The sequence below is a fragment of the Sinocyclocheilus anshuiensis genome, unplaced genomic scaffold (assembly GCF_001515605.1).
Source record: "Sinocyclocheilus anshuiensis isolate Anshui unplaced genomic scaffold, SAMN03320099.WGS_v1.1 scaffold1148, whole genome shotgun sequence".
Classification (NCBI taxonomy): Eukaryota; Metazoa; Chordata; class Actinopteri; order Cypriniformes; family Cyprinidae; genus Sinocyclocheilus; species Sinocyclocheilus anshuiensis.
Genome location: NW_015548259.1, coordinates 747168 through 772142, shown reverse-complemented (window position 1 = coordinate 772142; position 24975 = coordinate 747168). Strand labels below are relative to the sequence as shown.

The 24975-nt window shown below is 38.9% G+C and overlaps 3 protein-coding genes across 8 annotated transcripts in view; 2 read left to right on the top strand and 1 right to left on the bottom strand.

Moving 5' to 3' along the window:
- The first annotated feature begins 280 nt into the window (after nt 1-280).
- On the top strand, nt 281-8684 carry LOC107655528 (chromatin assembly factor 1 subunit B-like). 4 transcript variants are annotated; one of them, XM_016443047.1, is made up of 14 exons: nt 281-443; nt 893-1026; nt 1129-1261; nt 1353-1473; nt 1989-2092; nt 2253-2349; nt 2489-2573; nt 2702-2795; nt 3013-3082; nt 3808-3899; nt 3988-4147; nt 6351-6890; nt 7223-7302; nt 7612-8684. In XM_016443047.1, the coding sequence occupies exons 2-14, from the start codon at nt 901-903 to the stop codon at nt 7749-7751; spliced, it is 1842 nt and encodes a 613-aa protein (XP_016298533.1). In that variant the 5' UTR covers nt 281-443; nt 893-900; the 3' UTR covers nt 7752-8684. The 4 variants fall into 4 exon arrangements, with proteins under 4 accessions (XP_016298533.1, XP_016298532.1, XP_016298535.1 ...); XM_016443046.1 differs by having other exon boundaries at nt 281-450; nt 7612-8683; XM_016443049.1 differs by lacking the exon at nt 281-443 and adding an exon at nt 526-544.
- A 2197-nt stretch (nt 8685-10881) lies between these two features.
- Nucleotides 10882-20089, top strand: LOC107655527 (uncharacterized). Of its 3 annotated transcripts, XM_016443043.1 has the most exons (6): nt 10882-12042; nt 12076-12295; nt 16406-16479; nt 16578-16812; nt 17213-19443; nt 19673-20088. In XM_016443043.1, exons 1-6 carry the CDS (start codon nt 11971-11973, stop codon nt 20006-20008), a joined length of 3168 nt encoding a protein of 1055 aa, XP_016298529.1. In that variant the 5' UTR covers nt 10882-11970; the 3' UTR covers nt 20009-20088. The 3 variants fall into 3 exon arrangements, with proteins under 3 accessions (XP_016298529.1, XP_016298528.1, XP_016298530.1); XM_016443042.1 differs by having other exon boundaries at nt 10882-12295; nt 19673-20089; XM_016443044.1 differs by lacking the exons at nt 10882-12042; nt 12076-12295 and adding an exon at nt 13173-13232 and having other exon boundaries at nt 19673-20087.
- Nucleotides 20090-22208: 2119 nt separating this feature from the next.
- LOC107655526 (lysophosphatidic acid phosphatase type 6-like) overlaps nt 22209-24975 on the bottom strand; it is an 8347-nt gene continuing 5580 nt past the window's right edge. Inside the window, exon 11 of the mRNA XM_016443041.1 lies at nt 22209-22865. Within this exon, the coding sequence (XP_016298527.1) occupies nt 22746-22865 (120 nt within the window). The 3' untranslated portion in view covers nt 22209-22745. The remainder of the gene's footprint in view (nt 22866-24975) is intronic.

Here is a 24975-nt window from a genome sequence, read left to right as displayed (position 1 = left end):
TTGATTAAAAATTGTTCTTTCTGTCTTTCTTGTTCACATGAGAAATATATCACCAACATGGGGAAATTATTTGTTAAAACATTTAAAAAAATAATCTTCTAGAAATAATGTTGTCTGCTTAACTCTGTTGTCGCATACCTTTAACAAAAATATAACATAAGGGTGTTTTTATTGTTGGATTAACTTAAACCGCCAAACATTTACACAAAATTTTACACAGCTTCTTATCATTACAAATAACACCATAATAATAAAGACAAAATTAAAATGTCACGGTCCAACGTCGGATTTTTGGTGTGGGATCTGGCAACCCTCGATACCGGAAGTGCTCATTCTCGGAAAGCTGCGCGGGAAAGGCGTCTGTTTGGGTGAAGGCGGGAGAGATACACGGACGGAGCAACTGTTGAACAATTGTTACGACTTTTGCCATTTCAGTTGTCGAGGTAACTGGTAAGTTTTGAGTTATACGCATTGTGACTTCTTCATCTGTTATTGATTAACATTACGAGCTTTTATATTTAATTTTCACCAAGAACAGCGTTAGGCGAGTTGGTCCGTATTACGCTGTAATATTCGTTTATTATCCAAGGTGATAGTTCTTTGTTCTGCATTAATGCTAACGTTACTGTTTCACGGTTTACGAGAACGCTTATTAGTAGTTTTTAATAGTTTATGTCCATGAATTATGTAATTATAAGCCTAAAATGTGTGTGGTGTTACACACATATATATATATATATATATATATATACACTCAAAGTTTTTAAAGGATTTCTTCTTTTGACAGTTTCAGTTTGTGTTTTTCTTATTTTTTTTTTCTCTTAAATTCCTCTTGCCTTCATTTTTATGCATGATTCTAATATCTGTGTCTCTTTATATCCTTGTCCATCAGGTGTCAGGATGAAGGTGGTAACCTGTGAGATTGCCTGGCATAATAAGGAGCCGGTGTACAGTATGGATTTCCAGCAGAGTGGTGAGGGAAAGACACAGCGGCTAGCTACAGCTGGGGTGGACACCACAGTACGGGTAAGAGAGAGCCTCTGCCTTCACTTTATACATCATAGGTGTCTCTTAAGTTAATACTGATGACACATTACAGATTGTAAGATGAGAGGTGTTCTCTTTCAGATGTGGCGTGTGGATAAAGGGCCTGATGGGAAGGCGGTCGTTGAGTTTTTGTCTAACTTGGCACGACACACTAAAGCAGTGAACGTAGTGCGGTTCTCACCCACAGCTGAGATCTTGGCTTCTGGAGGGGATGGTGAGTTTAAAGTCTGATCATTACCTGGGTAAGTTGGTTGAAATTGATTCTAGCGCCTTTAAATGGTTTAATTAAATGTCCGTTTCTCAAGATGCTGCAATCTTGCTTTGGAAACTGAATGATAATAAGGAGCCTGAACAAACCCCGACTTTTCAGGAGAATGAAGATGATCAACTCAATAAAGAGAGCTGGAGTGTGGTCAAGACACTGAGGTCTGATTTTAGTTTTTGTTTTTTGTTTTCTTAAAATGTCCCCCTTGCCTGTCTTTTACATTAAAAATGCATGAAATTAAAATTCACATTATCTGTTATATAAATGAATGTTATTATTCTTGTGCACAATGCATCCATATATGTATATTATTATTATTTTTTTTTTTTTTGAGATTTGTAATTTTCAGTCAAAATGTCATAAATCAGTCTTTCGGTGAAATAACAGACTTCTCTCTGTTGATGTATGCTGGATTTTTTTTTTCAGTTATATAAACCCAACCATTTTCTTACAATCGACTGCAAGCTCACATTCAGATGATCTGCCTCCATCCAATCAACCAATAAAACCAAATCCCCATCCTTTTTTTTTTTTCTTTTATGATAAACCATTTCACTCGGACATGTATAACAATATGAAAAAAAATATCTGCCACTTCTTCCATTTCATTGCAACTTTAAGTTATTTACTTTTGAAACATATCTTGAAAGCTCATATTGTTGTCTGTGTTTGTTAGGGGACATATTGAGGATGTATATGATATCTCATGGACCAGCGATGGGAACTTCATGGTTTCGGGCTCTGTGGACAACACTGCCATCATGTGGGATGTCAACAAGGGTATGAGACCTGAAGCAGGACTATGGAATTGCATGCATATTTTTGCTTTTATAGAAGTGATGATACGCGTTTTAAAATATGACAGTGAATAGGTTTTTAGTAAGCAGAACTTTATGAAATGTTTTGTGGTTATTGAATTCAGTGCCTGGTTTGTTTGCAGGTCAAAAGATGTGCATTTTTAATGATCATAAGAGTTATGTGCAAGGAGTAGCATGGGACCCACTTGGACAGTATATCAGCACATTAAGCTGTGACAGGTTAGTATGTTGAATTTAATGGCTTAATTTCAAGCCATTACAGATTATCATAGACAAGAGTTTTATAATGAGAATTTTAGAGTAAACCTTTTTTACATGGTTTTGCATACTGACAGCATGTAAAATCTGTGTGTTTTAGGGTTATGCGTGTGTACAGTGCTCACAACAGGAAAAAAGCTTACAGTGTGAGTAAGATGACCTCAGCCGCAGCTGCAGACGGAGAGGTGAGTGTCACTGGGATCTTCAGCCGGCATTTATTTTTCAATAAAGCTGATATTTATTAAGAGATTGTCCACATCAGTCAATAAGTGTTTTTTTTTTTTATTGTTGTGATTTACTTACTTTTGTGCAGGTGAAGAACTACAGAATGTTCCATGATGACAGCATGAGATCTTTCTTCAGACGTCTCGCATTCACACCTGATGGGTCATTCCTCCTTGCTCCAGGTGCACTTTTTTTTTTTTTTCCGTTTTTAAACTTTTACATGTGTGTGTATACCCCGTATGTTTATGTAATGTATGGGTGAGTAGTTATAACAAACTTTTTAATATGCTTTGTTAGAACTATTCGACGTATTTACAGTCTGTATTTTTGGCCTGGTGTCCATGTACATTCCTTGTGTAGTTAATATGGAATTTATTTACTCATTTATTTTATTTTTAGCCGGGTGTGTCGAGGCTGGAGAGAATGTCACAAACACAACATACGTATTCTCCAGAAAAAGCTTTAAAAGGTTTGTTTTATTGGATGGCTTTTATTTCCCTCTAAAACTTGATCTTTATGTTTGTGTGTGTATGTTCACTTGTAAAGCTATGCATTAATCACATATACACCATTCAAATGACGGATGATTGGAGTCAATATGTTTAATATATTTTACACTTGGGGGGGGGGGGCATATTTTTATTCAGCAAGTATGCATTAAATTGATTAAAAGTGGCAGTAAAGACATTTGCGTTGGAAAAGATTTCTAGTTCAAATAAATGCTTGTGTTTTGAACATTATTGTTCTTTAGTGAGTCCTGAAAACATGTACCACGGTTTCCACAATATATTAATCAGCACAACTGTTTTCAACATTGAGCACCAAATCAGTATATTAGAAAAATATTTGGAGGGTCATGACACGCTGAAGACTTGAGTAATGGCTACGGAAAATTCAGCTTTGCTATCAATGGAATAAATTGCATTTTTAAATATTCAAATAGAAAATAGTTATTTAAAATTGTAGTAATATCTCACAATATTGTGTTTTATTCAAATAGATACATCCTTGCTGAACATAAGATTTCAAAAACATTTTCAAAATCTTACCGAACCATAAAATGTTGTGACTCATGTATTTTTGGTACATGAAACTGGTTTTCAATACCAAGCCCGACTGCTGACACAGTCATGTCTTGACACAGTCTTGATTTGTGTTACCATGTTTAGTGTTTGACGTGTGTTTGTGTGTCAGGCCCATTGCTCATCTGCCGTGTCCATCTAAAGCGACACTGGCTGTGCGCTGCAGCCCAGTGTACTATGAGCTGAGGACGAAAACAGCTGAAGGTACACGCAATACCCTTCCCAAACTGTTGTTCTACTTATGTCACATGCGTGCAATGGAAAGACAGTACTGTCCTTTTATGTTTCACAGGTGGTTCACTGAAGCCAGTGTCAAACACGTTGAATTTGCCATATCGGCTGGTGTTCGCGGTTGCATCGGAAGACTCAATCTTCTTTTATGACACACAACAGGCACTGCCGTTTGGATACGTGTCCAACATCCACTACCACACGCTGAGTGATCTCAGCTGGTAAGTTGCACAGACTTGTTGGTGTTTTGGGCCTGTGTTGTTTTTACATGACTTAAGTTGTGCTTGTTCTACGTCAGGGGTGCCCAACCCTGCTCCTGGCGATCGACTGTCCTGCAAAGTTCAGCTCCAACCCTAATCAAACACACCTGAAGCAACTAATTAGGGTCTTCAGGATCACTTAAAAATTAAAGGCAGGTGTCTTTGATTAGAGTTGGAGCTAAACTTTGCAGGACAGTCGATCGCCAGGAGCAGGGTTGGGCACCCCTGTTCTACATGATAGCAGGAGGAAGATGCTTCTGTCCACAAAATGTGTCCCAGTGTAGGTGCATGTGGTAGCCTGAAATTACCAGGCATATTTGGAGTTACAAAAATGGGAAAATAAACTGAATCTTTAGAAATGCTTTGTTCATAAACCTGTCAGTAATAAAAACATGTAATTTTATTAAATGTTATATTTTTGTACATGTAAATTTTATTTTATTTTGAAATCTCGTTATGAAAAAACTTGTTCTCTAATACACATTGGCCACAATTAATGGCACACTTTTATTCAATACTTTTAACCTCAATTTGCTAAGATAACAACTCTGAGTCTTCTCCTATAATGTCTGATGAGTTTGGAGAACACCTGACAAGAGATCAGAGACCACTCCTCTATATAGAATCTCTGAAATGACCTTGGCAGAACCTTAAAGGGGTCCTAGTATACCTTTTTGCGAAGTCTTGATTTGTTTTTTGGGGTGTACTAGAATAGGTTTTCATGCTTGATTGTTCCAAAAATGCATTATTTTTCATGTATTTTACATTATTGCAGCACCTCTCTTCCCAGTCTGGTTCGAACGCCCTGTTTAGTTCCTGTTTCATTGAAACCCCTCCTTCTGAAATACGAAATGTGCTCTGATTGGTTAGATGGCCTAGTGTGTTGTTTGAACTGCTAAGAGCGTGTTCCAGAAATGTCACGCCCCTTACCATAACTACGAGTTTCATCTGCTCAGCTGTAAATATTATCGATGGCATTCATTTTGACATACTGCTGTCCTCTGTAAAATGTGCAGCGCACAGATAAACTTGGAATTATAATGTTAAAAATATGTTTGTCCACCTTATAAAGGCCAAACAAAAACTCTTTTTTCTCCTTTGTCCTCTCTTGTGCAGCTCAACCAGGCCTCATCTTTTTTGTGTGTGTGTGTATTCTGTGGGGAGGAATTATTTAAATTAGTGACATTTTGGCTTCACACTATCTGGAAGAAGCACACTGTAGTCCAAACAACCTATTTGTTGTAGTTCTTGAAGTGTTTTCTGTTAAAGAGAATATCTCTCTTTAGAGTGGACATTGAGTAACATTTCAGATCTTTTTTTATTCTCAAATAGCAACAATACACACTTCTTAAGTTGAAAAGATGAGAAAGCATAATAGGACCCCTTTAATTTTTTGCCCCTTTTTTGTTTTTTGATGTTCGTTTTGAATCATTGTCCTGATGGAAAATCCAAACAAGGCTCATAAGATTTCTAGCAGTCAGTCAGTTTGTTTTTTTGTTTTTTTTTTATCTGTTGAATCCAGGACCTCCAGCAGAAAAATAGTCTCACAACATTGAAGATACAGCAGTATTTTTTAATTGTACACATGGGCTACTTTTTATCCCTGTGTGCAACTAACCCATTTTAAATGTGTTTGCTGGCAAAAAGCTAATTTTTTTAGTTTCATCTGACCATAGAACCCAGCCCAGTTAGAAGTTCCATTAGTCTCTGGCAACTGAATATTCTGGAGTTTGTTTTTGAATGAGCGCAGAGGATTTTTTTTAAACCCTCCCAAATAACTTGTGGTGATGTAGGTGGAGTTTGATTTATTTTATTTTATTTTATTTATTCGTTTTAGGCTTTCTGACCCCTAGACTCAACTGCACATCAGCCTGATTTGTTTTACTTGAATCCTGGCCATTGTTTCTGCTTTACTGGGAAAGGCAATGTAGGCATATGTAGCCAATGCAACCAAACCCTGACATTTCTTGTGAGTCACAGATGAGTACAGAATATGTTCTTTAATCTGTTGAGATGGTCTTTTATCTATGATGAAATGCATGGCAGTTGACCAGCCAGTGTTATTGGTCAAGTTATAGAAAATGCAGACATCAAGAGTCTAGAGTAATTTTGAGATGAACTATTATTGACTAACACATTTGCTGTTATGGATGTTTTTCCACAGGTCTCGTGATGGCTCCTTCTTGGCAGTGTCATCTACTGACGGCTACTGTTCCTTCGTGTCGTTTGAGGAAGGGGAGCTAGGCACCCCACTGAAAGAGCGACCTCCACTGGAGATGGTGACTCCATCCTCTACTAATGAGAAGAAAGGCAAGAGACTCTCCGCTAATGGCAGGACTGCTTCCCCGGTCCCTCGCCAGGCCAACACACCTGCTGCACAGGAAAAGGAGAAAGAGGGATCTGCTGGCCCCGCGTCCTCCAAGACCCCCAGCGTGTCTGGTCCAGAAGAGAAACGCACACCTCAAGCACTGAAAACCAAACCTCAGGCTAGAAGGATCACACTCAATACCCTGGAAGGCTGGGGCAAACCCAACACCCCCAAATCACCGGCAACTGCCCCCAGTACAGCCCCCAACACACCCAAATCTGCTCCCTCCACCCCTGGATCCAGCAGAGGACCCCTTACACCTCTTACAGCCCCTAGCACTCCCCTGGGACCCCTCAACTCCAAAAATACCACAACTCCAAAAGGACCAACTCCTCGGTAGGGCAGCACATCTGTGGTATGATCTGATGTAACATTGTTTTTTAACCATATGCTTGCATTCACTTTGGGGTCAGTATGATTTTTTTTTTTGTTGTTTAAAGGAAAGAATACTTCTATTCAGCTGAATATTCTATTCAGTGTTTGTGACACAACAAATTTGTGTCAGTAATTTTACAACTTTAACAGAATTTCTCAGTTTCTTGGTCTGTCATGGCAACCCATGCATGTATCCCTGAAATTATATAAATGTAGTGTTACAGCCTAATCCATGGCTTGAGCAGTAAAGATGATGTGCACAATGGATCAAGTATGTGCTTTTTTTCTTTCAGACGAATTTCATTGACTCCAGTTGTCTCCAAATCCCCCACTGCTTTTGTCACCCCATCTTCCACTGAGAAAGCCAAACATGGTTAGTAGACCCATGCTTTTAAGTTTTGCTTTTTATGTAAGTAAAAATAATTGTAATTTTTTTTTTTTTTAAGTTGTCGTTTTTCAATGCTTGTTTAAATATTGATAATTTTTTCTTTGTTTCAGAAAAGCACTAGTTTTTCCATCTCATTTTGAGTTGCCTAAAGACTGTATTTAACCTTATTTGTTCATATTTTGCTGTCATTACTTTGGTTACTTTTTGTGTAAGAAGCATGTAAATTAATTGTTGTTGTTTGTATATTTGTGCACACAGTCTTACCGGTCATTTATAAATATTTGTTCATCACAGAGAGACCATCTCCCCCCAGCGACCCAGCATGCAAACCTCCTGAATCCAAGAGGTCCAAGACTGATGTTACCAGTGGTTCTGCCCAGAGCAGTGAGCACAAAGTGGACACAGAACCCAGCGTCAAACCCCAAGAACCCTAAACACTGAATGTGGTTTTGTCTCTCTTTATTAGCAATCTCATCCTCAGAGTACACTCATAAACCAATAACTTAAACAACCTGATCCCATGGACATATGGAGTTGCATACTATGTTTCTGAAACTCATCTTCGCTTTCATTTTCAATGTTTGTCAATTTTCTATTTGAAGAGAAAAAATTACATGTAATTATTCTCTATAACCACCTACTCCCTCGTGACTGAAATTCCTTTTTTATCTTATGGACAGAAATATTTTACTTTTGTACCATCTGTTTGAATTTTCTTCATAAAGATTCTTAAGAATGGGGAGATTGCTTGAGACTGAGATCAGAAGCAGGTTATTGCTACACAAGCAGATTATTGCACTTATCTTGAAATATTGAGTGAGAAAACTCATATAAATTTCATACAAGTTAAAAGAACAGGTCAGGTTATTTAAACATAACTAAAATGAGCTTTAAGGCAAAATGACAGTAACTTGTTTTACACTTCCTAATTTTGTGTTTCCATTTAGAACCCATTTCAGAACTAATATAAATGGCACTCAATGCATTTAAAGCATTTTTTATAAAGTTTGAATCAAGATTTTTTTTCCCCCAAAGTTCACATTTATTATATCTTTTTGTTAAATATGGATGAACGGGGTGAGGGCAATATTAAAAGTAGCAGTCGGGATCTTCTGTGGCCACCAGCTGCTATAAATACTATAGTGCATCTTTTCCACATGGACTGCACCAGTTTTCCACCAAGGCAATTGCAAGTTCTTGAACATGGGAGGACACAAGATTACATGTGGTATTGCAAAGATGATCAGCTGTCTTAGGCATCTTGTGTTATGGACATTGCAGTTTTTTGCTCTGGCCACCTGCAGTTGTCATGTTCTCCTTACAGCAAAAGTATGGCATGTTCAGGGAGCCTGGGCATCTTTTGGTGCTTTTCAGAGTCAGTAGAAAGGTCTCTTAAGTATCTTAAGTTATTGTAACTCACCTTAATTGTCTGCTGCCTGTAAACCATAAAAGTGTCTAAAGAACTGTTCCACTGGTCCATGTGCAATAATTGTTTATGGTTCATTGAACAAGCATGTAAAACCTTGTTTAAACCGTTTCCAGTAATGTTCTGTATAGGTCCCCCTCGTGCTGCCAAAACAGGTCTGATGCATCAAGGCATTGACTCCACAAGACCTCTGAACATGTCCTGGGGTGTCTGGCACCAAGACATTAGTAGCAGATCCTTTAAGTCCTGAAAGTTGTGAGGTGGGGCCTTCATGGATAGAATTTGTTGGTCCAGCACGCCCTATAGACCAGGGGTGGCCAACGTCGGTCCTGGAGAGCCACAGTCCTGCAGAGTTTTCTTCCAACCTTGATAAAACTCACCTTCCTGTTGCTTTTAGTAACCCTTAGACCTTGATTAGCTTGTTCTGGTGTGTTTGATTAGGGTTGGAGCTGAGGTCTGCAGGACTGTGGCTCTCTAGGACCAACGTTGGCCACCCCTGCTAAAGATGCTAAATCGGATTGAGATCTGGGGGTTTTGGAAACCAAGCCTTGAATACTTTGATATGTTCCTCAAACCATTCCTGAACAATTTTTGCAGTGTGGTAGGGTGCATTATCCTAATGAAAGAGGCCACTGCCATCATGGAGCACCATTGCCATGAAGGGATGTACGTGGTCTACAACAATGTTTAGGTAGGTATTTGTCAAAGTTACATCTACATGAATGCCAAGAATCAAGGTTTCCGAGCAGAACATTGCGCATAACACTTCCTCTGCCAGCCTGCTGTCTTCTCATAATGCATCTTGTTGCCATCTCCTCCTGAGGTAAATGATACACATGCACCCAGCCATCCATCTGATCTAAATGAAAACATCATTCATCAGACTAGACAATCTTATTTCTTTGATCCATGGTCCAGTTCTGACACATGCCCATTGCAGGCACTTTCAGTGGTGGCACTGACATCTTTCATCATGGCCAGCATAAAGTTGTTCAGCAATTTGAACTACAATATACCTCATCTGTGTGTCTGGACAAGACTGGCTAGCCTTCGCTCCCCACATGCATCAAAGAGCCCATGACCCTGACGCCGTTACAGCTGTTGTTAGGTTCTAACCACTGCATACCAGAAACACAACCCACAAGAGCTGGCGTTTTGGATCCAGTCATGAACTCTCAGTTTGGACTCTCTCTTTTTAAAGATATTTCACCATAGTAACTGGATTTATTTTAATTTTCTTTGTTACACACTACATAGAAGAAACCAAAATCAAGTAACCACAATTTACACTTCACTAAACAACACCATTTCCCAAAATGTAACATACACTTGCAAATATTTAAGGGAAATAGGAAGTTTCAGCATATCATGCAGGGTAATTGGTTGAATAATGCAAAAGAGTTTTGTGTAAGGGAAGGATCGATGACAGTTCTGTTGCGGTAAATTAAATACGGACTTGTTTCTTTGTTTACCTGTGTCAATTACATATATGCAGCACTGAAGATGTCATTAAAATAACCGTATAACCATCAGACAAACAAACACAGGCAAAATACAATAATAGTGTCTACTGTGCTGTTTCACAATACAGTAACATAAATGTGAGAGATTGTTATTCAGACAATAAAACTACATTTGTTTCCTCTAAAATAATTCCAGATTGTGTTGTTTTTATAATAAAATGTTTATAATAAAAGGTACACAGTTCAGCACTGTGTTGAAACTACACGTTTATTTGAGCATTTTCCTCTTCATTCATTTGGCGAAATATACGAAAACGACAATAGTTTTGAACAACCATGCATACATTGCACAATGCATTAATAAATAATAACCTTAACTGTGACATAATCTATCGACACATTTATCGTGCAGACACACACGAGAATGTGAAGCTTCATATGTCTTATGAGGGGCCAAATTGAAAACGAGTCGAAGCGAAACAATATTTTCACACTGTTGTCCTTTTTTATATTGATAAACTTGACACGCTGACGTCAACAACCTATCTTCATGAAGGGAAAAAGTAGGGAAAACAGCAAAGTGAGTGACAGCTTCAAGGGCCAATGGCGTTGTCCGCAGTAGCTGTTCTTTAATCATTCGACCAATAGGCTTCGAGAAAGGGAGGGGGTGAGGCAATTGGGCGTCGAGGCGAGTTAGGTTGACGAATGGAAACCAACAGAGGACTACGAGTTAAATATTGGATTATTTGATCATCTGACTGGCTTTAACGTTACATGAACTGACTCGGAGCACGTTAAGGGGAACCCGCGGATGATACTGTTGATTTTGGAAGCCGCCGTTCCGTTTGGATGTGTTTCGGGAAGACCCCCGCGTAACGCGCATAGGTGGCGCGACAGATTAGCTGCGGCGTGCTGAGACCGAGTTCAAGAAATCACAAGTTGCACACGCGAGAGGAAGACCCTTCCGCGCGATTCGTACTGCTGGCCGCCGAGAAATTCGGGTGCTCGCATCTCCTATTATGACGTTGTTGACTCAAGTGCGGTTACATCTTATGAAAGAGGCCCTAAAGTACCTGGCGAAATAATAATTTAATATTAATGGATGGCAGCCACTGCATGTTTGACAGAGTGAGAGGATTCAAGACATTTGTCATTTTATTGATTTCTGTGTGATTGTGTGTAACGTTAGTTCAGTTTCCCAGGACAACCAGGCTATTGAAAAACTTACCGTCTATGCTTCGGTTTTTATTTTTATTTAGTTTTTTGGTCATAATTTGAATTATTAACAGTGGTCGGGATTGATTTATGACTTTTGATGGTGGAAGTTGCACCTCTGTCTTGAATTCAGTATCTCATGGAGTTGCTGTCTTTCACGTTTGATAGGATGTGATGAAAATATCCGGCACATCTTGAGCACCAAAGATGATGGACTTTATTGTATACTTAATACTTAAGCTAGTAGTCGAGATCATCTTCAAAACAGCAACCTGGATGTTTGAGACCTGTTAAATAAGTCTTATTTATTCATAATATTATTAATTACGCTGACTACTTAAATAACAATTTTGAGGGTTTGCTGTGCATGTCCTTTGAATGTTCAGCCGATGCTAAAACTTCTCTCAGAGCATCTCTGATTTCAGAAACGTCTCAATGTCGGTGGATGAAGCCAAGTTCAAAAGTTCTGCTTTTTACACATAGGAGGAACGATTCTAAGCAAACGGCACTGAAAGTAGACGTGTCTTGAAAAATAAATCTGTTAAAAAAATGGCAAGTGAATGCACGTGCAGTGCTCAGTATGACGCTGATGACACCTTTCGCACTTCTAAACTCTCTGCGGACGAGCAGCGTGAACGCGCGGGGTACGTGAACGGCGGCTGCGCGTCCGTCGCATCTTCTACCTTCTTCGAGGTCATCGGCGGCTCTCTTTACCGCAGAAAGTTGGAGAAGGGTTTCGTCCAGTACCGGGAGGTGCTGGCTGAAGATAAGCGACTCCAGTCCGTAGCCACCTTCCACGAGAAAGGACCTGGCAAGTCGCACCAAACCCTGGACGACACATACAAACTGGTGGCCGAGCACTATTGGTGGGAAGGTTCGTCATTTTGTCTTCTACTATTATTATTTATTTATTATTTATTTATTTAGTCATTTAGCAGACGCTTTTATCCAAAGCGACTTACAAATGAGGACAATAAAAGCAGTCAAAACTAACAAAAGAGCAACAATATATAAGTGCAGATGACAAGTCTCGGTTAGCCTAACACAGTACACGTAGCAAGGTGTATATATACATATATATACATATACATACACACACATATATATATATATACATATACACATACACATATATATATATATACATATATATATATACATATACATAGCATATATTATACACACACACACATATACACACACACACAAAGAAAAACAAGTAGATAGAATAGAAAAAATAGAAAGCTAGTGTTTGTTAGTTTTGTTGTTGTTTTTTTTAAATAAAAAATGAAACAAAAAAAGAAGATAAATATGGATAAAGTAGAATTAAAATAGAATAGAAAGTGCTAGAGTTAGAGGGTCAAATAAAGGTGGAACAGATGTGTTTTTAGTCGTTATTATTATTATTGTTTGTTATTTATTTTTACAACTGATAAATTGTTTAAATGTCTGTTTTGATTTAGTTTTAAATATGAACTTTGAATCAAATCATTTTAAAACAGAATGAATATTTACGATAATATGAATATCGATAATATGAATTATAATATTATCAGTAATTATTTATACCATTTATATTTGAGCTTAATAAGCATTTATGTATTTCTGAGATAGACACGTGACTATTGGCAATGCAACAAAGTTTATGCAAATGTGCAGTGCGACTACCAATGAGAGTGCAGACAGTGGTCTACCACCTGACACTTAAAATCCCACGGCAGAGACCTTTAGCTACTTAAATGTTGTCAGTGTGTGAACGTGGCATTAAACTTCAAATGGTATGTGTTTCTAAACTGACAGTGAATGAACAGGTAGGGGACTCTTCATTACTAAAACTGTAGTAAACTTGGAAGTTAATTCTGTTCTGTTGATATTTTTGTCCTGCTGACTGATGCTAATATGTCAATCACAAAGGCGTGTCATTTTCTGTTTATCCGTTTTACGTATTTACGTACGTATGTTTTACACAAGTTTAGTTTCTGTTCAGATGAGGTGAAGGTGTCACTTTTTAAAGCATATTGTACAACACTTTATACTGGTCATCTGTGGTTCAACTATAGAGCATCTAGTTTACAGAAGCTGCAAGTAGCTTATAATGATGCAATGAGAATTTTACTAAAGAGACCTAGATGGCATAGTGCAAGTGAAATGTTTGTGAGTGCAAGAGTAATCACTTTTAAAGCACTGAGAAATCTTATGTATAGATTTATCTGCGGGCTAAATGCTTCAAAAAATGAGATTATTGTGGGTCTATCAAATATAAGGGTTAGTACTACACGGTATCAGTCAAAGCTGTGGAGACATTGGTATTGTTGTATTTTGTAACTTTTTATTGTGGTGGTAGATGCTGTGGGTTGTATATGTTGTCCTATTGTCGTTTTTTTTATTTTTGTTTTTTATTTGGACCTTGAGTCTGTAATAAAGATTGATTGATTTATCCAATGTTGTAAAGTGGCACAGAGATGGCATACAATTTTATAGGTGACTTACAAGCACGAGAAACAATGTATCAAGCACTCAAAAAGTCACATTGTTGAGAAAATGTTGCAGCTCACAGAAAACAAGAAATGCCCTAATTGTCAGTGTCTCTGATGTAGCATTTTTCCCCTCACAGAACCTCTGATTTGAGGGGTTGAGGTGCATTAGAGTGGCTTTGTTTTAGGATGACTATTATGCAGCAGCATCTTAATGGAGGATTTTATGGTGGCACAAATCTCTCTCAGGGCCACCTTGTCTTCAGACTTCTTATGATGTTTATAATACCTAAACTGCTTTTGGAATGTCAGATATTCATTTAGTTAGCCTATGCTTATGGTATTAGATGATAGCTTTGTGATTGAGCATCTGTTAACTGAAAGGTTGTTGGTTTGATTTGAAGATGAAGCGACTGATCCCTTAAGACACTTAACCTTGGGTTATTCCAGGAGCACTGAACCTGTTATTTGTGTACTAAAAGCTTTGGCTAAATGCCTACTTGCTGAATTACTGAGAGGTCGTCATTGATAGAGAGGTAAAATACACTGGCCAAAATAATCCTCTGAACTGCCTAACGGTTCAGATTATTGTTTGAGCTCCACATTTATAGCCAAATGCTAACTGAACTTGTAGATTGCTTACAGTAATGATTCCTGACCTTTAAGTATTCAGCTCAATGTACAATGCATTTATTTAAAGGACTGTCCCTCTGGAATAATCTAAGGTTATGTGTAGAGCCCGACCGATATGGTTTTTTTTTGGGACCGATACCGATATTAGGGAGTAAAAAAAAGGCAGATACCGATATATCGGCCGATATTCTTTGTGTATATTATAGTACAGAACCAGTCAAAAGTTTGGACACTTTCCCATTCGTGTGTCCAAAAACTTGACTGGTACTATATATAGAATACAGTATAGACATACACAGAATATATATACATAAACACATTTTTTGTAATGATCACTCAAATGTGGTGATCAAACACTTATAATGGTGACAGAGATATGTAAGGGCATTTAACAATTTAACAATAAACTTTACTATCCAAATGGTGCGGATTCGCCGCGCCGTTACGGAGATATGGCCGTTCAAAGTTCCAATGGTTTTCCATTGACTTGAGCTTTAAAGCGTTTCATACAGATCGCCAGTAGCAAACAATGGAGCGCACTCTGCTGGACAAACTAAGTTATTACACTATTTCAAGCATTTTATCTGCGTTATATGTTTATTTATTATATGTATATTTACCGATATATCGGCGACAGGCTCATATCGCCCGATAATATCGGCAAAACGATATATCGGTCGGGCTCTAGTTATGTGTCTTGTGATCTGTTCATGGATTATCCCTTCTGGGGTTCAAACCCACAAACTTTCATTTAGATTTTTAATCTCTAAGCTACACCACTCCACAATCCTCTGAGCATCTGTGGGGCATCCTCAAACGGAAGGTGGAGGAGTGCAAGGTCTCTAACATCCACCAGCTCCGTGATGTCGTCATGGAGGAGTGGAAGAGGACTCCAGTGGACATGTGACGACCCCGGGCTGGACTCCGCTTTGTCCACGGTGAAAGCCGATCCGGTGATTCCACGGTGAAAGTTGATGTATTCCCTCAGCGACCAGCACAGATCAGCTCTAGGCATGACGAAGCGGATATCGTCCTCTTTTGGAAGACCAAACAAAGTAGTTTCGCTTTCACAACGAAGTACACAGCGTCTTCACGACATGGCTGCAGCGTCAACAAAACTACAGTGAGACTAAAAGTTACGCCTTCTTTCTTTGCGTGAACATTTGGGCGGCGTTATGCAAATCTTCCCACATAGTGAGGTAGATATGTGGGGGCGTGTTAGAACGAGCCGTTTTAGGTAGGTGTGGCTGACTCTGAACTTTTATAAAGAATATCTCTTTGGATTTGAGACTTTAGTCTTTGCAACTTTACAGATCTTCTTTATGCACCAAGAGCTTGTAACACTCCAAAGAGAAAGGAAAAATTGAAATCGCATCATATGACCCCTTTAATTCAATTCTAATTTAAAATAGTCTGGTCGGTTAACGGTTAACGAGTGTCGGTTGTCTGTTAGGAAAAATAACCGAAATGAACATCCCTAGAAGGGGTATAAAATAGAATTGGGATTGGGCCTTAACCTCTTTTTCCACTGGCAAGTTTCTCACTCAACTGGAGTTTTGACTAGTGCAGTACTAAGAGATGAGCACGATGGAGCTCTCTGTTCAAAATTGTGCTGTTATTGTCATTGCTAAACAAAAAATTCACCTGCTGCAAAACAAGATTCTTGTGTTGGCTGTCAGCTGCATAGTTTGCTGACTTAATTGATGTACTCTGTAATGTGAAAGTGAAAGAGAATGGGGGATGCCCACACAGAAGTTACACACAGAACTGATCTACTTGTGGAATTAGGAGTGGTCTGAGAGCGCTGACTTTCTTTTTTGCATAGACGCATAGACAAATCCTTTTCTGTAATAATTTTGTTCTGTTCTTCCTTTTAGGAATGTATTTTCAGGTCAGAGACTATGTCTTTGGCTGTGAGGAATGTCAACGGAGTCAGTCTGAGAGATCAGTGGTAAGATTGTCTTTGCAAACGTATTTATCCACATCTCAGTCAGGATTGCTTGTTTGTTTTGAATTTATCTCTTACTTTCGCTTTGTCTCTGTCTCCAGTGTTCTGATTTCGGACTTATCTCCAGGATTGTGCAATCACATAGTCATCAAGTCTTAAGTAAGCTCAATAGCCAACGGGAAGCAGGGCTCTTCTGTGATATCACACTGAAAACTGGTGGTGGCCAGTCTTTCGTCGCCCACAAAGCAGTCCTTGCAGCGGTGAGCGAGTACTTCCAGGAGTTATTTATTGAAATGGACTCAGCCGCTGATCCCCAGTCACATGTTGACCTCACAGGTATGGTGCATTATATATTCAAGATAAACCAGTTTCAAAATCAGTGTTTGTTCACACTTGTAAATTTCAAAATGCCATTATTGAAATTGTTGAGCATATTTTATTCATTAAGGTAATCTTCTCTAATGACGCTTTTGTTTAACTTTTTTTTTTTTTTAGTTTACTTGTTACAGGATTTCCACTGTCATGGGCAATCTAGAATATTAAAATTGATATTAAAATTGTGATTTTTCAGGACTGGAGTCATAAAAAATAATACATTTTAAGAATGAACCTGCCACATTTTTGTTCCAGCAGATCCTCAACCTTTAGACAGTCATTATCCTATGACAGCACATTTATATCTCGTATTTTATCCTTCAGGGCATTCATCAGTTATCATTTATGGTTTCTCACATAGGTTTCAGTGAGCAGAGCTTGCTTGCTTTACTAGAGTTCTCTTACACTTCTACCCTCAATCTGAATTTGGACATCTTGACAGAGGTTTGTGCGATGGCTCACCATCTACGCATGTGGCCTGCCCTTGAGGCTTGCTCTGCTATCAAAAGGGAGCGAGAGACTTGTCAGTTACGTTCCAGAATGCACAGTTCTCTTGGAGAACCAAATAATTCAATGCCTGGACCTTTCAGGAAAGACCACTCCTCAACTTCAGGAGGGAAAGTGGGACTCAGGAGGAGGAGAGAGGATGAGGAAGGAGAAGGCTCTGGGTCTTCCTGGAACATTCAAGCACAGCACAGAGAGCACATTGTTGATAAAGTCACAGAGGAACCTGAAACAGAAACCTCAAATCCTCATTTGCAATGCCAAGTCCCGTCCAGTTATCAGGTGGAGGAAAATGGCTTTCCATGCAGCCCAAATCGCAGAATGAAGCTCATGGACTTCAAATCTCCATCCTGTAAGAAAAAATCATCCTACCGCCCCACATCTTCAATCATCTCAACATCTCCTTGCACCTCTACTCGTTATTCCTCTCCATCACGCCGTCTGCTTCGTTCCTCACCTGGCGCTGCACTTGCTTTGCGCAGACTCCTGCCCAAAATCGACCTTTCTACCAAGAGAAAGAGGAAGTCCTCTTCCTACCGGTCATACAAGCCCCAGTGTGAATTCTCAGTGACTCCGTCCCAATCTCAGGCAACTTCTTTGACCCGTGGTACCTCAGTAAAGGTAAAGAAGGAGGATGTGGAGGAGGAGGTATGTAACACAGTCCCTCAGGATGAGGTGCACAGCCCTCGTGCTCAGGAGAAATACCGTCTTCTTAGCTTCCTTGGCTTGCAGAGGAAATCCCTTGTGCCCGGTCCAGAGGAACTGTCTGGCTGGGGGCAGAAAAAACGGCTTAGGAAGTTAAAAGTCAGCAATTATTCACTCACAGCACGACGTAAACCTCGTGCTCAAGACGTACCATTGAGATTCGGAACCAGTTTAGGAGTGCTTGCCGCCATTAATCCTACTCTATCCCTCTGTGACATGAGCAGAATGGACTTGCTGAACAGACCAGTGAAAGTAGAACCTTGGAACCAAGAAAGGTCCAAAAGGAAAAGACATGATCCTGCAGGGCAAACTGTGCAGCCAATTGCAAGAGCTACACGTAGCAGGTCATTGCTGCAGACAGACTCCAGTGCAAACGATCGACCTCTCAGACGCCACCACAGAAATCAAGATAAAGCACCTTCCCAACGTGCACGAAGAGGTAGAGTACCAGCACACAATGCCTCTTCCCCTTCAAAAAGCACTATGCTCAGGATAAAGCATGAATCTTCGGACAGTGCCATCCTGCAACCTATTCACCGTCGCAATACTGCCTACAACCCCCAGGGAACTTCTCCTAAAGCACCAGGACGTAGGGGTCGCCCACCAGCAGATCGCACAGTTAGGGTAGCCACAACAAAGTTGCAGCACACAAAGCGGCACAAACCTGGGCGCCCCCCATTAGACAAACCTAAGAGCTCAAAACAAATAGAAAGCAAAACAAAATGCAACCATGCTACAGGAATGCCACAAGCAAATCACAGCAGAACTGAAAGAGGAACACGGGTGAAGGAGAACAGAAAGATTAAGGAACGTGGGAACAGAAAAGACAGTCCTGAAGTTCGGTATGCCATCGTGAACTGGGATACTTCCAACCATCAGCAGCTTCACAGCCATCCCCTTTATAAAACGATAAAGGAAGAACCAGCTGAGCCCTTGCCCCTAACCCAGCCATTCCGACCCAGTGACTCCTTGGATCTGGGCAAGCGTCAGAGCAAACCACCCGTCAAACTGTTGGATCAAGGCTTCCTTTTCGGCTTCTGTCGACCACCAAGTGGCATTAAACGAGAGGAGGAGAGTGTGGACATCTACCTGACTCAGTCGGTCTCTCATGGAAGTAGTTCCAATTGCGATTCATCACCTGGCATGGTGAGAAGAGATCGGGTTAGGGCCAGGATTCTGCCAGACAGGACCGGTCTAAATGGGCCTCACTGGGCTGGACTTGGCAACAGGCACTCACCCTTTTCCCAAAGGACTGCTATTCGAGTAAAGACTGAGAGGGATGAAACGGGAGTGTCCCAAGTGTCAAAGGTTAGCAGAGTCTCTAGACACCCCCAGGTCAGCAAGAGGAGCTGTAAAATCAAGAAGGAACCTACAAAGACAAAGGTACGCTTTTTTTTTTTTTTTTCCCTCATGCTAGTAGTTGATGTTTATTCTTATGACAAAAGCATGTTACGTAACTGTTTTGTAAATTATTATGCAGTCTGGTTTGGGGAAGTAATACTCGAATGTCAGTCGTTGAAAAGAATGATTTTAAATTTAAACTAGTAATAAACACAATGTCATTTATAAAAGGATAAAAAAAAAAGTGTTTCTTTTTTTTTTGTCTTTGTAGAATGTAAATAAGCTGCTTCCTCTGAGCAGTCGCCATTCCGTCCTACTGGAAACCATCCGACGGACACGTCTGAAACAGCAGAAGGGTCCTCGCGGTCAGGCCTCCAGTGGGGCACATGCTTGCCTGCAGTGCAGAGGCTCCTACAGGGACTGTGATGCCCTTATTATGCACCGGATAAGGCACATTGAAGGCAAACACTGGCCCTGCCCGGTATGCATCATGTCTCCTGAGGTCCTGGAGGTGCTCCATTCCCAACAATGTGCCTGTCTGCTGAACAAAGCTTATTGTCAGGGTGCACATAAGTGGTATGCAGGTGCGCATGAACGACTAAAATAAAAAATGCGATGTGTAAATATGTTCAGACCACTCATTTGCATACTGACATTGTTGACAGTAGGGCTGTCAAAAATGGCTGAAAAACTAAATTAAAATTTTGTACTTATATATTGTCCAAATTCGAATTATATTCTAATTAAAATGCATAATTTCAGTTAGGGTGAAGAAAAGCTTTTGGCTTCTCTTCTGAGGCCACAAGAGGGCGCATCGAGCAAAATATTACTAATGCACGTTTATTCAAAGCCTAAGATAACATGACTATCTGTGAAAAAAAGTGTATAATGTTTAAAATAATGTTTATAAACTAATTATAATTAAGTTGCTTAAACAACTATAAACAAAACAGCATCATGTTTGTATGCATAGTTTAACACAAAGGGCGGAAAGCCAATTACACAAAGTACATTTTTCATTTAAAAACACGAGATGCAGTGGGATGGGGAAAAAACCCCGCCATAAAGTCTCGATATATGTTTTTTTCAAAGTTAAACTTGCAATAATTTTACATGCGAGTGCAACGTTGATAGATGTCCCTCTAGAAAATGCGTGAAATATGTTCTGTGTGAACGGCTTGGTTTTGATGTAAACAAGATCTTCTCCGCATTGATGTTCTCTTTTTCCGCAATATTTTGAATGAACAACGCAGCAGCGCCGCATCTAGTGGCTTCAACTGGATAGGCTAACAAAAACATTATAATGAAACGACACATACATCGTCATCGTCATTGCATCTCGTGCGCCACTGATAAGGCTGCCTCCTTAACGCACCACTAAAATTCGAATGCAATGTTTTTGCATTCGAATGTGGATTTTTATTTTAAATTCGACGAATATTCGAAATTAGAATTTTTTTTTTGAAAGCCCTAGTTGACAGCTGTTAATGCACAATCACTGTTTTAGATCGACTAACTGTAATACTGTATAAGATTTCCACTCAAACTGAAAGCATAAATCTAGGCTATGCGCTGCGTTAATATTAGCATTGTATTTTTAAGTGTACTATAAACAGGTGCACATAAGTGGTCCGCATGCGCGACCAAAATAATAAATGCGCTGTGTAAATTAGTTCAGAGCGCGCATTTGCGTACCGACATGGTTGACAGCTGTTAATGCACAATTATCATTTTAGATCGACAAAATGTACTGTATAAGATTTCTATCCAAACTGAAGGAGAGTGTGGCATAGCATAAATCTAGGCTACCTGCTAACGTTTTTAAAACACAATGCAAAACTGAAATTTCATTCACTGACGCTCTACAATCGGCAGCGCTAAACCCGGAAGCGCATATACTTACTTGCCGGCAACCCGCCAAAATAAAAGCTTGCTGATTTTAAGTTTGAAAATGAAAAAATTTAAATAATTCAAATAAAAAATAATAATTAAGGTTCAAATTAAAATAATAATTAATAATAATAAAAAAATATTAGCTTTTTATTTTTAAGTTTACTATAAAATAATTGTATTTGTATTTAATACTCCCTTTTTATTTTAAAAATAAAATAGTATCACATTTGATTATTTAGTTTATTGTTTTATTTTAAAAAACTAAATAAAGTGCAATAATATTATCACTATTATTAATTAATTTTTTTATAGTTATATTTGATGGGTCACACCATGTGCCGTGTGAGGACCAAACCAAATCTCCAGGTTCTCATATGAGAACCAGGCTAAAAAACTTATGTGCACCCCTGACTATAAAATAACTTTTTATTTTATTTTAACTTATGCGATGGACTGGGATGTACTTGAATGATTGTTGGAGTGGAGCCAGTGGACTGCCCTAAATGTGTGGTTGTCTGGCAGTGTTTTAGAAAACCATTACAGAAATTAGTCAGGAATTTTAAAATGAAGGTTTGTTAATGGAGTTAGAGTTATTCAAAAAACACACACAAAATGGTTAACCTGCATTTCTTGTCTGGCTTTTTATGCATATCCTTCTTTAACATAAAATGCAATGGACTTATATGAAGACGTTTTAAATGTTGAGGTGTTTTGTCTGAAAACACAAGTTTGAAATGTAGAACGACCAAATAGCCATATAAACAAATTTTGAATTTTAAAATTTACACTTTGCTTCATGTCTATCTGTGTACTTTGGTATTTTGGCTTGTTACACTAGTGAGTGCACAAAGTAAAAAAATCAACTAAAATATCGATCACATTTAAAACACTTCAGATTTTTTATTGTATCATAATTTAATATGCATATCAGTAGTGAATATGTATATATAACAACAATATAACAATGTAAGAAAATGTTCACCATTTCTGCTTTGATATTACATTTAACAGCACTTAATTTGATGTTAAAACATCAAATATTTTTTTAAATGTTTCAGCAAAATCTGTAGCGGTTTCAGATGACTGATACTCTGAAATGAAGGCACCTAATAAAGATATTCCACACTAAATCCCATTTGACTAGTTGTGCACAAATGTACACGCATCATCAATATTTTTGCAGTGAAATGCTTGCTTAATATTCTGAAAATCTGTAAAAGAACTTGTTTACAGATTTAACAAATGGCAAAATGTTTATCTGCAGTGTACGCGGAGTCATTAAGCAGTTTCCTTAAACAATAGGAAAGGACCTGACAATAAGACTTCTGATATTGCTCTTTTGTTAATATGAACAACTGAATCCATGTAGGAGAGACCTGAGCTCCGGAGGTTTCTAGAGACCTCATCTGTGCGTTTTCTGGGGCAAGGTTAAGTTGAGAGCTAGTAAGAGGTCAATCAACACTGTCACAGAGGGTATGGTAACGTTCATCAGGTAGAGCGTAAACAGCCAATGCCTCCTTAAACTCGTGCAGCGGGCAGTAGACATCACTGCAGCCTGGGATTTTTTGGTCCTGTAGGTATAAATAACAGCTTCAAATGTGGGCAGACGTCAGAAAAAGATTAAAGAAATTAAGGACACTTAATGACAAGCAAGAAGTTGTTGCTAATGTTCAGTGATGTTTATTTAGGGACCTTTAGGGGCCCCCCCCCCCCTTTATTTACTTTTAAAATAAATGCTGTTCTTTTCATCAAGTAACTTGGAAAAAAAAAGTTTCCACAAAAAAAATACATTCAAATATTAATTAATAATTCAACACTGACAATAATAAGAAATATGCACCTAATCAGCAAATTAGAATAATTTCTGAAGGATCATGTGACACTGAAGACTTGAGTAATGGCTGCTGAAAATTCAGCTTTGCATCACAGGAATGGATTACATTTGAAAATAAATTAAAATAGAAAACTGTTCATTTAAATTGCAATAATATTTCACAATATTACTGCGTCTCTATTTCTGATCAAATAAATGCAGCCTTGGTTAGCAGAGAGAATTCTTCCAAAAACACTTAAAAATCATACTGACCTTAAACATTTGAGCTACATATAGCATTTTTAGCATTTTACACCCTGATTCCTGTGTGTGTTACCTGGCCGATGTAGGACACTTTAACATAGTGCTGGTTAGTTTGACGATGCTGGTATAGCTCCAGTGTGATGTCAGCTGCATACGGTGGCCATTTCATGTCAAACACCCCCAAAGCCATGAGACATGGCATCAGTGTGGTGTCATGCACAGAGTACAGGAACAACTTTCTATATTAATAAGCACAAACAGCAATTGGACTTTTACACACATTATCTCGGAGTCTGGCCACTGTGGGGCAGCACCTCTCAAGTTTTGCAAATGAAATTTACTGTCTGGAAAGCGGGTCGAGAGGTGCACAGTGTGGACACTTCAGTTTAATTTTTAAAAATGGATTGTACAAGCATATTTTAACCAAAACATTCGAAGAAGTCAGGTTTTAAATGACAAAACAATAGATATGTTGTTCTAAAAGAAGACACCTGTCTGGTTTAGAGATTGTGCCTTGGATTTTATCCTCTATGTTGATAAGGAGTATGTGGAAAAGCGGCCCCACGCACAGCTGTAAATTCTTCCTGAGGTCAAACAAAAGCACAAACATCTTTACAGAGGCCTGAAACCATAAGCAACTATATAAATTCTCTTCTCAAGACTCTTTTGCAGGATTCACTGGCTCCTCACCTCTTACTGGGCTCATAGATGTGACATATCATATCTACTGCTCTCTGCTCCACAATACTCCTCCAGTTCTCCAGAGCAGTAGGAAGCGGCAGGCCGTGGGACTAGGATCAATAATAGAACAGTACTGTATTTGATAAACAAGGCCAACTCGGATATATCTGTAGAATGTATCGAGCACTTTACCTCTCTCGCCACCATGTCATCTCTAATGAGGATGAAGTCGAGATGTTGATGAGGATCGACCCCCAAGGCTCTCTGGATGCTCTGTAGGTCTGCAGCAATGTCAGGAAGCGTGGACGAATCTCCCCAACGATGACTACATTTGATGGACAAAAGTCAAACACAGACACATGGCGTTAAACCAATTACAAGCCATGTTGGGGCATTTACACTACCATTCAAAAGTATGGGACTGGTCTAATGATTTCTGATATTAAAGTATATTATTAGAATATTGTTTAAGCAGGAAAGAATAATATGTCAAAACCTAAATTTAATTTTTTTTTAAAAAGATGATTAAATATTTAGGAACATTTACGAGTTGATAAATCTCCTTCCAATTCTTGAATTTGAATAATTTTTTTTAACTACTACCAGTGGCGGCTCGTTGGGGGAGGCAGGGGAGGCACAGCTTCCCCATAATTTTGAGGTGAAAATGGGAGAAGGACGATTTAATGTTAATAAAATTCACAATTAATGTCAGTTCATGTCTCAGAATGTGTATTTTTTTGTTTGTAATTTCAGTTGTAATACCATAACGTGAAAGCACCGCTTTTCTATCGCGAATGTGCCAAATCTGCTGATGTAATTACAACCGCTAATGATAGAGAAGGGGAGGGGGAGGCTCGGGGAGAGGTGAGCTCTCGTGCCTCCGTTGGTAAAAAAAATTAGCCAATCACCATTGAGTGTTGAGA

Coding starts and splice junctions, on each gene's coding strand:
- LOC107655527 (XM_016443042.1), top strand. CDS start 11,971: ATGGCAAGTGAATGCACGTGCAGTGCTCAGTATGACGCTGATGACACC. Junction 16,813..17,212: donor GTCACATGTTGACCTCACAG/GTATGGTGCATT, acceptor TTTCTCACATAG/GTTTCAGTGAGCAGAGCTTG. Junction 19,444..19,672: donor AGGAACCTACAAAGACAAAG/GTACGCTTTTTT, acceptor TTGTCTTTGTAG/AATGTAAATAAGCTGCTTCC.
- LOC107655528 (XM_016443047.1), top strand. CDS start 901: ATGAAGGTGGTAACCTGTGAGATTGCCTGGCATAATAAGGAGCCGGTG. Junction 2,574..2,701: donor CCGCAGCTGCAGACGGAGAG/GTGAGTGTCACT, acceptor ACTTTTGTGCAG/GTGAAGAACTACAGAATGTT. Junction 2,796..3,012: donor GTCATTCCTCCTTGCTCCAG/GTGCACTTTTTT, acceptor TTTTATTTTTAG/CCGGGTGTGTCGAGGCTGGA.